The sequence below is a fragment of the Podarcis raffonei genome, chromosome 3 (assembly GCF_027172205.1).
Source record: "Podarcis raffonei isolate rPodRaf1 chromosome 3, rPodRaf1.pri, whole genome shotgun sequence".
Lineage (NCBI taxonomy): Eukaryota > Metazoa > Chordata > Lepidosauria > Squamata > Lacertidae > Podarcis > Podarcis raffonei.
The window spans coordinates 10,872,177-10,888,561 of NC_070604.1; the positions used below are offsets into that span (position 1 = coordinate 10,872,177).

The 16,385-nt window shown below is 43.7% G+C and overlaps 1 protein-coding gene across 4 annotated transcripts; it reads right to left on the reverse strand.

The window, feature by feature from the left end:
* Positions 1 to 956: 956 nt before the first annotated feature.
* On the reverse strand, positions 957 to 16,286 carry ESD (esterase D). 4 transcript variants are annotated; one of them, XM_053380525.1, is made up of 9 exons: positions 16,153 to 16,286; positions 13,711 to 13,786; positions 12,537 to 12,625; positions 9,609 to 9,707; positions 8,208 to 8,332; positions 6,415 to 6,534; positions 5,414 to 5,512; positions 3,617 to 3,784; positions 957 to 1,170 (listed from the first exon to the last, which is right to left on the reverse strand). In XM_053380525.1, the coding sequence occupies exons 2-9, from the start codon at positions 13,776 to 13,778 to the stop codon at positions 1,090 to 1,092; spliced, it is 849 nt and encodes a 282-aa protein (XP_053236500.1). In that variant the 5' UTR covers positions 13,779 to 13,786; positions 16,153 to 16,286; the 3' UTR covers positions 957 to 1,089. The 4 variants fall into 4 exon arrangements, with proteins under 4 accessions (XP_053236500.1, XP_053236499.1, XP_053236501.1 ...); XM_053380524.1 differs by having other exon boundaries at positions 13,711 to 13,783; positions 16,153 to 16,285; XM_053380526.1 differs by lacking the exon at positions 12,537 to 12,625 and having other exon boundaries at positions 13,711 to 13,783.
* Positions 16,287 to 16,385: the final 99 nt, after the last annotated feature.

The following is a 16,385-nucleotide window of genomic DNA, read 5'->3' on the forward strand; positions in this document are numbered from 1 at the left end:
TTCTGTGTCTGACATCAGCCCAGTTTAGTGGAAGGACATGTGTAAAACTGCAGTTGTTAAATAGAAATGAATAAAGTTGAAAGGTGCACAGTAAAACTGAGTGACATGTATTCAGATTCTTGTTCAATGGCGTTATCTTGCAGCTACTTTTAAGCAGACTAAACTATGGGCAGCCAGCAGCTCAGTCACATGTATATACATAGAATCATGGATTTGTAGAGTTGGAAGGGACCCCGAGGGTCAGTTGCTCCAACGCCCTGCAATGCACAATCTCAACATGTGGTCCCCCATCCAGTTGGAAACCATGCCACACCCTGCTTAGCTTTGCAAATGTGCTAGCAGTTTTATTGCTGTAGTAAATGTATGTTAAACCACAGCCACCCTCACAAGGCTTCCCCAGCACTCTTACTGTGCCAGGGCATAGTTGTTTGTGTGCTGTCAGTGGGTATACTGAAGGTTACTTATTGTAGGGTGACTATGATAGGACATCACATATACGCAGCCAAGGATGAAGACATTACTGCTGTGGGGGCAACCACATATTTGAAACGGCAGTGGGGAGAAAGGGAGGGTAGAATTGGGGTGGGGGGAGGTTAAGGCACTCCTGTTCCTCACTACTGTATTCACTCAGCCTCTCAGATGCTTTTCAAGCTAAAAAACGGGGGGGGGGGAGGGGGTATGATTCTGTGTGCTCTACCAGGCAGCCTAAATTCTAGTTTTGAATGCAGGATCCAAAATACCACTTTCAAAATATCCTTTCCTCCTGTTACAAGCAGGCTTGTGTTGACACACACAACCATGAGCAAGCCCCACACAAACAGGGGAAGATGTTTGCCAGTTCTATAGTTTGGATAAAGCAGTGTAGCTATAATATAACTAGAAATGCTTTCGGCTTAGAATGGTAGCTTTACAGTGATATTCCCAAACGTGATTAAATTAATTCACATCAGACAAGGCATATTCCAAGTGTTTATTCTGAGGCATAAAATCAGGACTTCATTTCAATACACTGATTATTCACGTACTTTTTCGTTGTTAATTTCCACTGATTATCTTCCAATTGTTTTGTACTGTCAGGAGATACTCGAGTCAAACATTGAGGTATTTTGCGTGGTGCCTGATATGGTCGTTAATGAATGTTGCTATAAAGTAGTAACTGTGATCATAGCCCTGGGAAGGGGAAAAAGAAATCAAATGGTCAAATCCGTAGCCAACATGTCTTCAAAAGCATTGTTTTTTACATCACTATTCAGAGGCAGTAGTACTCAAGAACCAAGTAGCTGGAAAATTCGCCTTGGGTTCAGTGTACACATTCAGTGTAATAAATTATCTAACCATCATCTATCTCTCTGTTGACAGAGGAAGGTATCATCTACTTTTTAACGAAACTTGCCAGAACAACTTAAGAATGTGCCCTTGTAGACCGACAGAGGGATATAAGTGTACATATTGCACAGTATTAAAATCCTATGGTACATTAAAGGTAAAGGTAAAGGGACCCCTGACCATTAGGTCCCGTCGTGATCGACTCTGGGGTTGCAGTGCTCATTTCACTTTATTGGCCGAGGGAGCTGGCGTGCAGCTTCCGGGTCATGTGGCCAGCATGACTAAGCCGCTTCTGGTGAACCAGAGCAGCACACAGAAACGCCGTTTACCTTCCTGCCGGAGCGGTACCTATTTATCTACTTGCACTTTGACATGCTTTCGAACCGTTAGGTTGGCAGCAGCAGGGACCAAGCAATGGGAGCTCACCCTATCGTGGGGATTTGAACTGCCGACCTTCTGATCGGCAAGTCCTAGGCTCTGTGGTTTAACCCACAGCCCCACCCATGTCCATGTTAAAGGAAACTTGCCAGAACAACTTAAGAATATGCCCTTGTAGACCGACAGAGGGATATAAGTGTACAGTATGTTGGGATACTGCCAGGGAGATAAAGCCCATCATGGCCCCACGTCGCCTCCGGACGATCCATCGACCTCCCGTAGATACAGTATCAGCAATTAGCGACACGAGCTCCAGAAAATATATTGCCCATTCCAGAGTTCATGCACGCTCTATCAGCAGGATTCACACAGCAAGAAGTTGCAAACAGGAGAGCATTTCTTAGCAGCTTTATTCAGCGTTGGTCAGAACAAAGAAAAACATGACTGCCTGCTAGCGTTGTCTCCGGCAGAGAGAGAAACGAAAGCAATAGGAAACATAAACATCCTGTGTGAACAGGAAATACGCAGGCTGTGACACACAAAGCCTGCTCCCTTTTAAGGTGGAACGGAAATATCCTAACACAGTATTGCAATCCTTTGGTACGTTACTTCAACACAATTCAAGAAAAAGGGTTAATCCTGTTCAGTAATGGCTGGCTGTGGCTCTCCAGGGCTTCAGATAAGGGAAAGTTCCCAACCCTACCTAGAGAAGCCGGGAATTGAAATTGGGACCTTCTGCATGCAGAGCAGAACACAGGAACTCAGGAAGCTGCCTTATCCGGAGTTACATCACTGACCCATTTACAATGGCTGGCAGCAGCTCTCCGGGGTTTCAGAAATGGGATCATGCCAGGTTCAAGGTTCTTGTATGAATTTACAAAGCCCTTAGCAGCTTAGGTCCAGGGTACCTCATGGATTGGCTGAAACCTTGTACCTCAGCTCAGTCAGGAGCATTGTTATTCATTTCCCAAGCTGGTTAGGCTCGTTGGAGGACAACGAGAAACTGAGCCTTTAATGCCATGAACCCAGTCCTATGAACACCCAGAAGGGAGTGGGTGGCGCTGTGGCCTAAACCGCTGAGCCTCTTGGGCTTGCTGATCGGAAGGCCAGCGGTTCGAATCCGCTTGACAGGCTGAGCTCCTGTTGCTCTGTCCCAGCTCCTGCCAACCTAGCAGCTCGAAAGCACACCAGTGCAAGTAGATAAATAGGTACTGCTGCGGTGGGAAGGTAAACGGTGTTTCCGTGTACTCTGGTTTCTGTCACGGTGTCCCGTTGTGCCAGAAGCGGTTTAGTCATGCTGGCCACATGACCCGGAAGCTGTCTGTGGACAAACGCCGGCTTCCTCTGCCTGAAAGTGAGATGAGCGGCGCAACCCCCAAATTGCCTTTGACTGGACTTAACTGTCCAGGGGTCCTTTACCTTTTTTTACCTATGAACACCCACTCAAGAGAGATCTAGAAAGCACCTTCTTAGCCAACTAGTAAATGCCTGCTGAAAATGTTTCTATTACACAAGGCCTATGCAGGTTCCCTACAGGTTCTGATGGGGGCCTTTTTAACTACTGTTCATGGATCCTCTTCCATGAGGAAAAGCTGTTTTTATTTGTCAAGCCACCAGGAATTAACAAGTAGCATTTGTTTGTTTGTTTACTGTTTGCTCTTTATTTGTTTGAAAGTGATTTGGGTTGTTTTGCTGATTTATTTTTAATTCTTTAAAAGAATGAATGTACTGTTGTTTAAATTGGTGTAGTGGAGGTTTTTGGGGATGTGTGTGAGTGAATGAGAGAGGGGATCAGGCAATATCTAAATAAACCTGAAAATGATAATAATGCTGCCTCAGGAGGCAAAGAGAAGCATCATCGACCTTTACTACTGAAAATTTAACACAAGGCACAAAACGTTTAGGACATTACCTGCTGCATTCTGAAGACCACTGGGATTTTGCGCTCTGTGCAGGCAGCAATGAAATTATCAGGCAGCAATTGCCCTGCTGTAAGGAACTGGTCGTCTTTGCCTTGATCAATCAGAATGTCCAAAGAGGGGCCTTTGTAGGATTTCACAATATGTGTAGCATCGTAAGCCTGCAACGGATATAGATACATTCACTTCTAAAAACTGCAGCATCCAGACAAGAGGTTATCCATATTGACCTTTCCTCCACACTTTCCAGGCATAATCTGCACTTTAAAGTTCTGTGTCTGATTGCTCTCTATAGGCTTTAGAGCTTTCCCTGCAAAAACCGCTCTTCAAAGCGAAAGCAGAGCAAAGGGCAATCCACAGAAAATTCGAATTGCCATTCATTGCACTTCAGCTTTAAGGAGTGGGTTTTCGCACAGAAACCGGGGGGGGGGCAGTGCTTGGACATGCAGCTTTAAAGCATGAGCCTGAAAACAGCAGGGCAAAAGGTAAATCTGGATAAGCCCAAGATCTCACAATACTGGAAAAACAATGACCAACAGAAAGAATCACAATTCCCATCCAATTTACAGTCAATTCCAAATTAAAATGCAACGCTGACCAGGCTCAAATTCAGTATTCATAACAAAGTAAAATAAAAAATATAAAATAATAAAATAATAAAATCCTTCCAGTAGCACCTTAGAGGCCAACTAAGTTAGTTATACCAGCATGAGTCTGACCAAACTGCGGGAGGCAGTGGAAGACAGGAGTGCCTGGCGTGCTCTGGTCCAGGGGGTCACAAGGAGTCGGACACGACTAAACAACAACAACAAAAGTTAGTTACTGGTATGAGCTCATACCAATAACTAACTTAGTTAGTCTCCAAGGTACCAACACCTGCCTGTATTCAGTATTCATATTACACACAGATTTATTTTGCAGTGGACAAAACAAATAGAAAGTCAACAGCAGATAAAATGATTTATGCTGATGGGTGGAGTTTCGGACATTCCTTGGTAACAATGACATCACTGTGAGCAAGAAAGTGGACTTTTAAGCGTAACAGCAGCAGCCAAAGAGGCAGATTTGCTGTAGAGTGAATGTGTTCAGGAGCCCGTCTGCCCTTCCCCGTGAAAACTTAACTCTGCCACTATTTCCCAGCCTGTCTTGGAAAATGTTCTGGACCAGAGACTGGGAGCAGCCAAGGAAAGTAACACAATTCTGGCTTGCTTGTTCTTTATGAGCTACCCCGTTTTCTTATTTTTCAACTCCAACACGGGAGAATGCTGGAAACATTTCTGCCAAGAACCACGATTCCTCTCGCAGTCCAGAAGGCTTTACAGTGTTACAACCACAAGAATGAAATGTACAGGAGTAAGCAATGCCAGCAAGAATGCCGCCTAGAGGGAATTGGGGGGGCTAAGGCCCTCCCATATCTAAGGAGAGGACCGGGCCCCCTCAAAATTCCATGGTGACTATGAACACATGCCACACAATGTGCTCACCTCACTTGCGCATGCCATACGACATGCTCGCATCATGCACGCAAGCCGCACCACATTAAATAAATCATGGCATTTACCTAATTTTAAGACCTGCTAAGGAACAGACTATCATTAATATGTCCTGATATGTAAAACCACAGAATCCAAAGAGAGTGCACTTCCTTTTTCCCATGACTATGTAATTTTATACCGCTTTTTGACTGCACCCAACCTGCCTTGCCTTTTTAAAAAAAATCTATATTGATGAAGCAGTTTGATGGCGCTTCTGTGGTTATTCTACACCATGCTGATATTTCCAGTACATACCTCCCATTTGGTTACATCCGACCCCAGGTATCCACTGAAAGCTTTCTTCCCCCACGGGCACTGAATTGGGTTGCAGATTGGCGCAAAGGCTGAAACAGACTAGTTAGAAATGGAAGATTCGAGGAAAACAAAGCGACTGTGTTAATATCTGAATCTAGATTTCCCCCAGCAACTCTGAATTTTTAAAAACTGCATTTGTAAAGTTGTAGAAAACAGCATGGTTCTAGAAAACAGCTGCTTATTTTCACCTTTTGTCATGTGTAGGAAAGGACAGTGCAAACTCATCTTGTCCTGGTGTATGGACATGTATAGAAATAACACAATTTTTATTTACTTTATTTGTTTCTGTCCCCATTTATCAATATATCTTCAAAGGATTGTGCCATACTTCAATTTGCACCGCCTATTAATTGTAAACATCCAGAATGCCAATCTACTATATACAGTGGTACCTCGGTTTTCAAGCATCTCGGAAGCCGAATGTTTCAATTTTCTAACGCCGCAAACCCGGAAGTAATTGCTTCAGTTTTTGAACACTTTTTGGAAGTTGAACAGCTTTCGCTGAATTTCCCCCCAATTTCCCCCATTTAAATTGCAGACTGCCCTTTGCACCTCAGTTTTTGAACGTTTCGGAAGTCGAACGGTCTTCCGAACAGATTACGTTCGAAAACTGAGGTACCACTGTATTTTGGAAAGTTGTTTGATATGTATTTGGACATCTCTTAAAATAGCATAACTAAATTTTACATAATGGTTCCTGATATCAAGGAGCAGGTTTTTGTCTATGTTTGGATACAATCAGACAGCATTTTGAATCAAGATGGTGCACCGAACCTTTCAAAACTGCACTGAATTTGACCACTGATTTAAAAACCGCACTGATAAAGATGAGTGCATCTCTTACTTTTTCAGGGTAAATTTTGTTAACATTATCTCTCTTTGCATCATTATCCAATTCCTTTACTTTATTCGATAGACATTAAAAAAATTCAGAATCTTACTTTGTATTTTCCGGGATTCTTCAGAGCGAGGATTAGAGCACCATGACCCCCCATTGAATGGCCGGAAATAGAAATCCTCCCAGAGTCAACTGGGAAATTGGCATTTATCAGATTAGGCAACTGGAAGACATCAATGGGAAGGAAATAGATGTGAGTATATTAACATTCTGACCTACACAGGATAAAAATAAAATACAACTAGGGTCCATCTCTAGAGATCAATGACTCTTGCCTTTGTCCAACACTTTATCAAACAGCAGAACATATGCTGCCCAGTAAGCTTTCTGTGGGATATATTGGCTACAAAGAAACAAGGAAACTATCAGTAAACTACTCAACTTGGGGAGATTTTACTATAACAGTTTCAGGGGTCCTTACAAGTACCGTATTTTTCGCTCTATAGGATGCACCGGACCATAGGACACACTGGACCATAGGAGGGGGAGAACGGGGGGGGGGGAATTCTCCCCCTCTCTGCTCAGCGCCCCTTCAGCGAAGCGGTTGGAGAAACGGAGCCCCTTCCATTTCTCCTCCCACTTTGCTGAAGGGGCGCTGAACAGAGAGGGTGTAGTGAAGGGTTAACCTTCTGTGCCTCAAGCCTGAGAGGAGGCGCTTACAAGGGAAGTAAGCCAGGACGTGACGAAAGCAGCTTGGAATGCTGTGAGCTGAGTGAAAAGTGAAAGCAGCTTTGTTGCGTAGCTGCAAACAGAGGGAGAAGATGCAGCTTGAATCTGATGGTCTTTATGAATTGTAAATATGCTACTTTTGAGCAAATAAAGAGATATTAAGACAGAAGAAAAGCCTGGGCTTGTTAACTGCCCTTTCCAAAACACGGACGCTGTGCAAATTCTGCTAATTGCTTTACGACCTGCAGAGACTCGCAGGGGGAAGCGTGCTGGATGCCGAACAATAAAGCTATAAATCTACCTAACAAAAACTGTGCAGCGCCTCTCCAGCGAAGTGAAGCCTGGAGAGCAAGAGGGATCGGTGTGCACCGACCCCTCTCGCTCTCCAGGCTTCAGGCGGCTATCCGCAAGCCTTCGGAGCGCAGCGGGAACTCCTGCTGCGCTCCGAAGGCTTGTGGATAGCTGCCCGAAGCCCCCGGAGTGCAGCGGGAGTTCCCGCTGTGCTCCGGGGGCTTCAGCGAAAGCAATGCGAAGCCTCCGGAGCGTGGGGGGAGCTCTCCCTCTGCGCTTCAGAGGCTTCGCGTTGCTATCGCTGAAGCCAAGGAGCCTGCATTCGCTCCATAGGACGCACACACATTTCCCCTTAATTTTTGGAGGGGGGAAAGTGCGTCCCATAGAGCGAAAAATACAGTATATGACGGCAGAGCAAGTTTAAGGAAGAAGTGCTATTGCCTGCACACTTAAAGAGACACCAGGCCTTTCGCTTGCCTTTGGTGATGTTGGGCAAAGTTAGGGAAGATGGTAACAATTCATAAGGAATTACAGGGTACCATATTACAGAATTTCTCAGAGCAGAACATTAGACCCTCAGAGCTTGAGTGCAGGTGAGAAGATGTGTGAGAGGAAATGCAGGACAAATTTACAGGGCCCTTATTTTCGCAGAAATAAAGTGCAAGTACCAATGCCAGATCTTGCCGATACAGACAGAGTTGGGCGTCACATTTTTCTCTCTGAGTCCAGATGCATACTCTTATGTATCTGACCATCAGACTTACAGTAGAAGGATGGGGGAGAAAAAGTTGGGGAACCCACACATTGTATTATATCCCATTCTATATTTACATCAAGAGAATTGTACACAGGCACGTTAACCAAGCCAAAAGTCACCTCATCCTTTATGTAAGAGTACATGCGATAATTCGCTTTCCACGGATCTTCAGTGGCATCCACGTAAAAACCAGCTCCAGTGCCAAAATCCCAGCTCTCATCTTCTCCTTTAATATTGCACCCACCTACCATGGAAAGAAAGTCTACGCTGATAATCACCATTCACAGCAGAGGAGTGGCACTTTTCCTTTATGTTCAAGCGGCTTTATGTGCATGCCTCTCTTTGCTTGGCAAAGGGTTGCCGGGCAGAATAGTCTACCTGGTAATGAGGAAAACCTTGCACACTTAGATGGACTTTACTAGATGAAGAGCTAAAAGCGCATGCAACTGTCTAGCCAATTGTGGGGAAATAAAAGGCAGATCTTAAGTGTGTGCTGTTCCCCACCACCCAGGAGGAAGATGCATTTACAGGAAAATCTGCTTATCAATACTGTATCTGTGCTGATCTGGCAGCTACTAGATCTGCACAGGAAAACATCAGTTGGTTAGGAAGGCCCAAAAAAGACTCCATTTTCTCAGGGTCTTGCGAAAGAACAATGTTAAACAAAAATTGATGATCTCCTTCTACCAGGCCACAATAGAAAGTGTCCTTTCATACTGTATAACAGTGTGGTACACTGGTTTGACAGCCACGGACAGGAAGTCCCTACAGAGGGTGGCGAATACAGCACATGACATCATGGGCTGTCCTCAGAGTTTGCTAGATGACATCACAGGAGACTGCTGCCTCAGGAGAGCGAGGAAAATTCTTAGGGACGACTCACACCCTAGCCAGCACTTCTTTAATCTCCTACCTTCGGGCAGGAGATACAGAAGTATAGTCAGCCGCACCAACAGGTTAAAGAACAGTTTTTATCTGTGGGCTGCTGAGCTGCTGAATGGGAAAAAATAGTGTTCAGTGGTACCTCGGGTTAAGAACTTAATTCGTTCTGGAGGTCCGTTCTTAACCTGAAGCTGTTCTTAACCTGAAGCACCACTTCAGCTAATGGGACCTCCCATTGCCGCTGTGCTGTCGCAGCACAATTTCTGTTCTCATCCTGAAGCAAAGTTCTTAACCCGAGGTACTATTTCTGGGTTAGCAGAGTCTGTAACCTGAAGCGTCTGTAACCTGAAGCGTATGTAACCCGAGGTACCACTGTAATTGACTTCCGACAAGCACACAGAGCGCAAACAAGATTGAGTGTATGGGCGGGGGCTTGGTTAATTTTACTGTACACAGGTGGTGTAGTGACAATAAAGTATTATTATTGTTATTATTATTATTATTATTATTATTGATACAAATGGACAAGATTCTAGGTTTGTAAAAAAAGGTTTGCTTAACTTACTAGTAATACACACAGCTACGTAACAGCAATAATGAAAAGCAATTAATTTGATGTTCATTGGCCTAGCACTTACGTGGGCTGGTATCTGGGGCAACCACAACAAGGCCTTGTTCAGCTGCAGCTTGATGGAAACCTGCTTTCGTTATGAAATTTTGTTCTGTGCACGTTAATCCTGAAAAGACAGAAGAGCATTGTCATGGCAGGAGCACTGCCAATAGGGTTCTGGCTCAGAAGCTATCCAAGTGAGCGTGTTTTAGCCCAAAAGTAAGAGGATGCACTTTCTACTTTGAACCATTGTTTATATCTTTTGATATTGTTGGGCCTAAGTGTCTAAATTGATTAGCCTCAAAGTATAACTTCAAAAAAACGAATTCCCCCATCCTCCCAGTGATAGATGTTTATATAACAGGGCTTTTTGTTGTTGTTGTTCCAGGTTTTTTCTTTCAGAAAGATTCCAAACATTTTTGCCACTCATTTAGCTAAACATTGCTAAATGTCTCCCCTAGGAAGAACTGGAAAAGATAAGTAAACCTAGGAACAACAATAGTTTTAATTGCTGTTATACAACCAATTAATGACAGCTTCTCCCCTTTAATTTTCAGAATTTCCTTCCATAAAGGGCACATAACTTGCCACTATCAGCCTGTTTGTTTGTTTGTTTATAATCTGGATTCTCAGATATATAAATTGCATGTGGCAAAGTGGTATATTCAAACCACTTGATTATTTCTCTTCTGTTCTTTCGGTGGAATATGATGGAATAAAATATCTGATTTTTTACAATTTACTTGTAATTCTGCCACCATGCAAAAGTTATTCAATTACTGTTTAACTGCAATTAAATTTTCTTCATTACATTTTTTATTAATGTACCAGTAGACAAAGAAAACAAAAAAGACATTGTGTTGACAGTGAATATTTTTTTTATTACACATAAGTTCTCATTCATTGTTGAAGAGTAAAGAAAGTTCCACTAGACCTGAAATGCTACCATGTTTAAATTAATCCTAATAATACCAGTAGCAGGAAGCGAAGAATTTCCACAGGCACATATAAGAAGGGAAAACAGATTTTTATGAAAAGGTCTTTCTTTGCAATCACACTGACCAATTTACTGCCAGTTTTTCTGACTGTGAAGTTTGCCAGTTTTTGGAGTGTCTTCCCTGAGTGGCAGATTTTAAAAGGGCCTACCAATTTTTAGCAATCTTCATAAGGGCCGTTCCTACCAAAAAGTAGGACATGACAAATAATGCTCTGAGGGCCGCTAGTTAGGGAGAGAAGTGCCAAAGTTGGAACAGGTTGTGCAATCCATTGGACTATTACAAAAAATCTGTCAAACATCTTAGACAGAATAAACATCTGGAACTAAAGAACAAACCCACCACATATGGGTGAGTGACCGTCTATTCTTTGTTAATTACCGGTATGTGGTCTATAAATACCTTAAAGGGCTACGTGACACCTCATTAGTAATACAGCACCTTTCTCACTGGAGCAAGATGCCACCTGGGTGTGAACTTCAACACTGATTCTCTAAATTCTGGCTGAAGCAGTTGTAAGGAAGTTTTCTAATTTAACACTAAAGCTTGAGTCTCTTAGGGTGTCAGATTTTGTCCAGCGCCTAACAGCATCTTGCAGAAAGAGATGTGCCACAAATTATCTTATCTATAAGCCTTTATTGAAGCTCAGCTGACAGCAAAAGCAAGGCAGTCTGGCTTTATCACTGAATCACAAATGTATCTAGATCAGGGAAGTCCAGCTTTTCATACCAAGTGGACCACAACAGCACTCAGACATGGAACCTGTGGACCACAAATTGTTTTGCCAAGGGCAGCAAGTCAAAATTGACACTCCGCTGCCAGTCCTTGTGCTGCCTTCCAAAAAAAAAAAAACCCCAAATAAGCAAGGTGTTGGGCTTTGGGAAGGAGGTATGAGGCTCTGGCAAGGGACGTGGGTGGCGCTGTGGGTTAAACCACAGAGCCTAGGACTTGCCGGTCAGAAGGTCGGCGGTTCGAATCCCTGCAACGGGGTGAGCTCCCGTTGCTCAGTCCCTGCTCCTGCCAACCTAGCAGTTCCAAAGCACGTCAAAGTGCAAGTAGATAAATAGGTACTGCTCTGGCGGGAAGGTAAACGGCGTTTCCGTGCGCTGCTCTGGTTCGCCAGAAGCGGCTTAGTCATGCTGGCCACATGACCCGGAAGCTGTACACCGGCTCCCTTGGCCAATAAAGCGAGATGAGCGCTGCAACCCCAGAGTCAGCCACGACTAGACCTAATGGTCAGGGGTCCCTTTACCTTTATGAGGCTCTGGCAGGGTCCCAGAGCCCTCCCACCTCCTTCCCAAAGCTGGGAAAATGCTAACAAGGTTTTGGGAAGGAGGCAGGAGGACTCTAGGACTCTTTCAGAGCCCTCACACCTCCTTCCCAAAGCCCAGAGCCTTGCTTACCCAGCTTTGGGAAGGAGGCACAAGCTGGAGCGGGGCATAAAATGGTGTAGAGGGCTGCCAAAAAAGGCATTGAGGGCCGCGAGTTGGACCAACCTGATCTAGATGATAATCCACAAAAACACTTTGCAATCTTGTCTGGGCTATAAAATTGGTGGAGTGGGGCTTCTTGCTGTCTCCCTGGCAGATGCTGCACCCTGTGTAGGGATGCAATATAAGGCTCCATTTTTGGTACGCTTCTGTCACTACCTCAAGACACTTTTGTTTCCCCAGGCTTCAGACTTATGGTGGGCCCATTTAGCTTGCTGTGATCTATAGAGTTTTGACCTTGCGCTGTTTCATAGAATTTATGTTTTCCTTTCTTTTAAATATATTTTATTATTTTATTTGTTGTTTGATCTCTTCCTGGAAAGACTTTGTGATAATTTTTTGATGGAAAGTAGTATATGAATCTCTGAAATAACTATAAGAAGCCTATTGAAATCACACCTACAACATGTTTGAATTAATTTTAACCCCCTTTGGCAATATCTTTTTCAAGGGCCACTTCAGATTACTCACCTGAGAGCCAATACAATACAGGGCATTTCTCAGTTTCTGCTTTGGGTGGCAGATAAACCCCAAACTTCATTTTGCATTTCAGCTCAACGCTGTTGACAACAAAATGCAATTAACATGGACTAACGAAACTCGACAAAAATAATGTCGCTTATAAGAAACCGCAACCTCCGATCAGAGTTGCCAGAGGCTAACACTCAAGCCGCATGCTTTATTTAACTACTTAAGAGTGTTTTTGTTTCCCCACGGAAATCAGAGCAACTAATTCAGTCAAGGCAAGTAGAGGCAGCAGACAATTGGAGCTGCCACAAGAAGGGACAGGATGCAGATTATCAAAGAGGGTCTACCTAAGCACCCAAGAAAAGAAAAGGAGACACTCGAGGGACTGAGCATAGAGACTGAAGGGACAGAGTGGAGTACAGTGGGGTGGGTGTGGCTAATCTGTGGCCCTCCAGATATTGGACTACACCTCCCATCATCCCTGCCCACTGACCATGTTGGTTAGGGCTGATGGGAGCTGGAGTTCAACAGCATCTGGAGGGAGACAGCTTTCCCACTCCTGCAATGGACAACTGGACTTTCACTGAAAAAGCAAGGAAGATGTAGTGATGGTTAAGCTACTAAAAACGTAATTAACATTGAAGAACAAAAAGATGTTTTCTCAGTACTTTGGTATGACACCAAAGCCTAAATATCAACAGAACTGCTATATGCAAAATTGCTGTCTGCCAAAAAAAACATCAGGAAGGGGCAAAAATGAATATGCATTTGTTTAGTAATTAGCTGTTGTCTAGCCCCAAGCACATACGGACAAATTTTCTAAACTTTGGTGGCTATGGGTTATAGATAGTGGGTAGGTTTCACCAAAGGCTTCTGCTGTGGCACAGGGCAGGTGCAGGAGGAGAGGGGGAAAACCCCCTTACACTAGTGCTAATCCTTGCACTAGTGTTTTTATTTAGCTGAATACTGCCCTGTGGGTATAGGCCTGCAGCATAAAGGTGCCATTCAATGTTATTCCTACTCAAAAATAGATCAATTCAAGTTAATGGACATGGCTAACTTAGGTTCATTTATTTCAGTGGGTCTACTCAACTAAGTAGGACTTAGCTGAATACAACCCTAACCCCAGGGTTGTAAAATATCCTTTAAAAAAAAAATACATGAATAAAATATTTACCTGTCATGCTCAAACACTTTCTGAAAACCACCAAAGCATTTATTGCTAGAAATTTCTTTCAAGGCCATGATCTCTGCTGGAAACAAAGGGGGAAAACTGTTTTAGAGTTGTACTTATTAATTAAATTTGTAAAACACGCTTCACTACATCTTATGGTATTGAATTCCATAGCTGAATTTACAGCAGCCTCATAACAAGAAGATAATTCAGGCTGAAAATATATACACTTACCTGGGAGTACCGAATTTTTCGCTCTATAAGATGCACCAGACCACAAGACGCACCTAGTTTTTGGAGGAGGAAAACAAGACACCTGGCTTGAGAGCAGTACATGTGGTGACACCTGGCTTGAGAGCAGTACATGTGAAAAGGATCTAGGAGTCTTGGTTGACCACAAACTTGACATGAGCCAAAAGTGTGACGCGGCAGCTAAAAAAGCCAATGCAATTCTGGGCTGCATCAATAGGAGTATGGCCTCTAGATCAAGGGAAGTAATAGTGCCACTGTATTCTGCTCTGGTCAGACCTCACCTGGAGTACTGTGTCCAGTTCTGGGCACCACAGTTCAAGAAGGACACTGACAAACTGGAACGTGTCCAGAGGAGGGCAACCAAAATGGTCAAAGGTCTGGAAACGATGCCTTATGAGGAACGGCTAAGGGAGCTGGGCATGTTTAGCCTGGAGAAGAGGAGGTTAAGGGGTGATATGATAGCCATGTTCAAATATATAAAAGGATGTCATATAGAGGAGGGAGAAAGGTTGTTTTCTGCTGCTCCAGAGAAGCGGACACAGAGCAATGGATCCAAACTACAAGAAAGAAGATTCCACTTAAACATTAGGAAGAACTTCCTGACAGTAAGAGCTGTTCGACAGTGGAATCTGCTGCCAAGGAGTGTGGTGGAGTCTCCTTCTTTGGAGGTCTTTAAGCAGAGGCTTGACAACCATATGTCAGGAGTGCTCTGATGGTGTTTCCTGCTTGGCAGGGGGTTGGACTCGATGGCCCTTGTGGTCTATTCCAACTCTATGATTCTATGATTCTATTCTAAGAAAAAGAAATCTGAATCTCAGAAGCCAGAACAGCAAGAGGGATCGCTACGCACTGAAAGCAGCAATCCCTCTTGCTGTTCTGGCTTCTGGGATAGCTGCGCAGCCTGCATTCGCTCCATAAGACGCACACACATTTCCCCTTACTTTTTAGGAGGGGAAAAGTGAGTCTTATAGAGCAAAAAATACGGTGAGTTACATTAAACTTTGGAGGGCTTACGTAGGAGTAAGCATGCATGTAAATGCACCATAAAGCTTCTACAACAGATAAAGGATTTTTCCTACCAACCTACAGTTTTTCTTCACAATGCCATCACCCCTAGTTATTCACAACACACACAGAGAGACATTCTTCAATATAAAGATTCAGATTTCAGTAGGCAGAAAACTGAGACATAACTGTGTGCTGCATTTGAGAAGTTTGCCTTTGTTTTCCTGATTTTACAAGCCTGTTGGCAGAGCCTAGAAAACAGGGTTTCCTGTCTTGGTTCCCAAACTGCTGTGATGCCCAGTCCAAGGACAGTGGTCAGTTTGATCCAATGAGATCTTTCTTCCTTAATCCAAGGTGCAGCTGGAGGTGGCTGTGCCACTGAAGAGAATGTATTCCAGGACTCAACTTTTACTATTCTATCACATTCCTAGCAGGGGAGGGGATCCAGAACAGAGCCTGCCAAAATCAAATCGTTCAACTAACCTTTGGCCAGGTTGGAAAAGATTTTGCAAGGATAGGAGTTGTAGCAAATGTGTTTGAGAAGTTGCTGCCAGGGAGTTGAAATCGTGCTGTTTAAGGGCAGGGGAGCATTTTACTGCTTGTGCTCTTTCATGCCCTTTTATTGCCACATATGGTCAGGGCTATCATCTTTTTTTTGTTACGTTTATGTATGAAAAATAATAAATATTATTGTGGGGGGAGATTAAATAAATAAATAAGAAAATGTACGATAAGAAAAGTCAGGAAATATGATTATGACTGTGATATGGCTTTATGAAATAATGATATTGGAAACTGCTATATATAATCACTAAGAAATTCAAATGGAAGAGACTAGAGGAAGTAATATGTTTATGAAGATGGATTTTAATTAATTAAGTTTTAGTATATGTAGTGATTTGATGTATTTTATGTTTTATATTCTTTTTTTCTTTTCGTTTTATTCTTTTTCTTAACTCTCTTTTTTTGTTATGTTCATGTATGAAAAATAATAAATATTATTGTGTGTGGAGGGGGAATTAATTCCCCAAAACTGACCGACACACAACACACCCCCACACAAAAGCAAGCTTTGCAAAACCGCCTCAGCCACAGGCTGCGTCTGCCTGTCGAAGTGAAACCAGCACCAGGGAAAGCAATGGCGGTATGTGGAAAAGAGGGAGCTATCCTTTCCCTGGAGGCACTTACCGTCCTCCCCAGCTGCCTTTTTGAGCTCCGCGGGTGGGTCAAGCGACACCAAACTCCCCTCAAAAAGTTGGCCTTGCCTCTCTCGACGAGGGTCCGTTTGCTTTTTACCTCACACACACGCGCGCACGCGCGCTCTTTCTCTGGCGCCGCAGGGCTTCATGGGAATTGTAGTCCCTTCGCCTTGCACTTCGCCTTGCTCTGAGCGACGGGGGGACTCCACCTCCCAAGAAGCT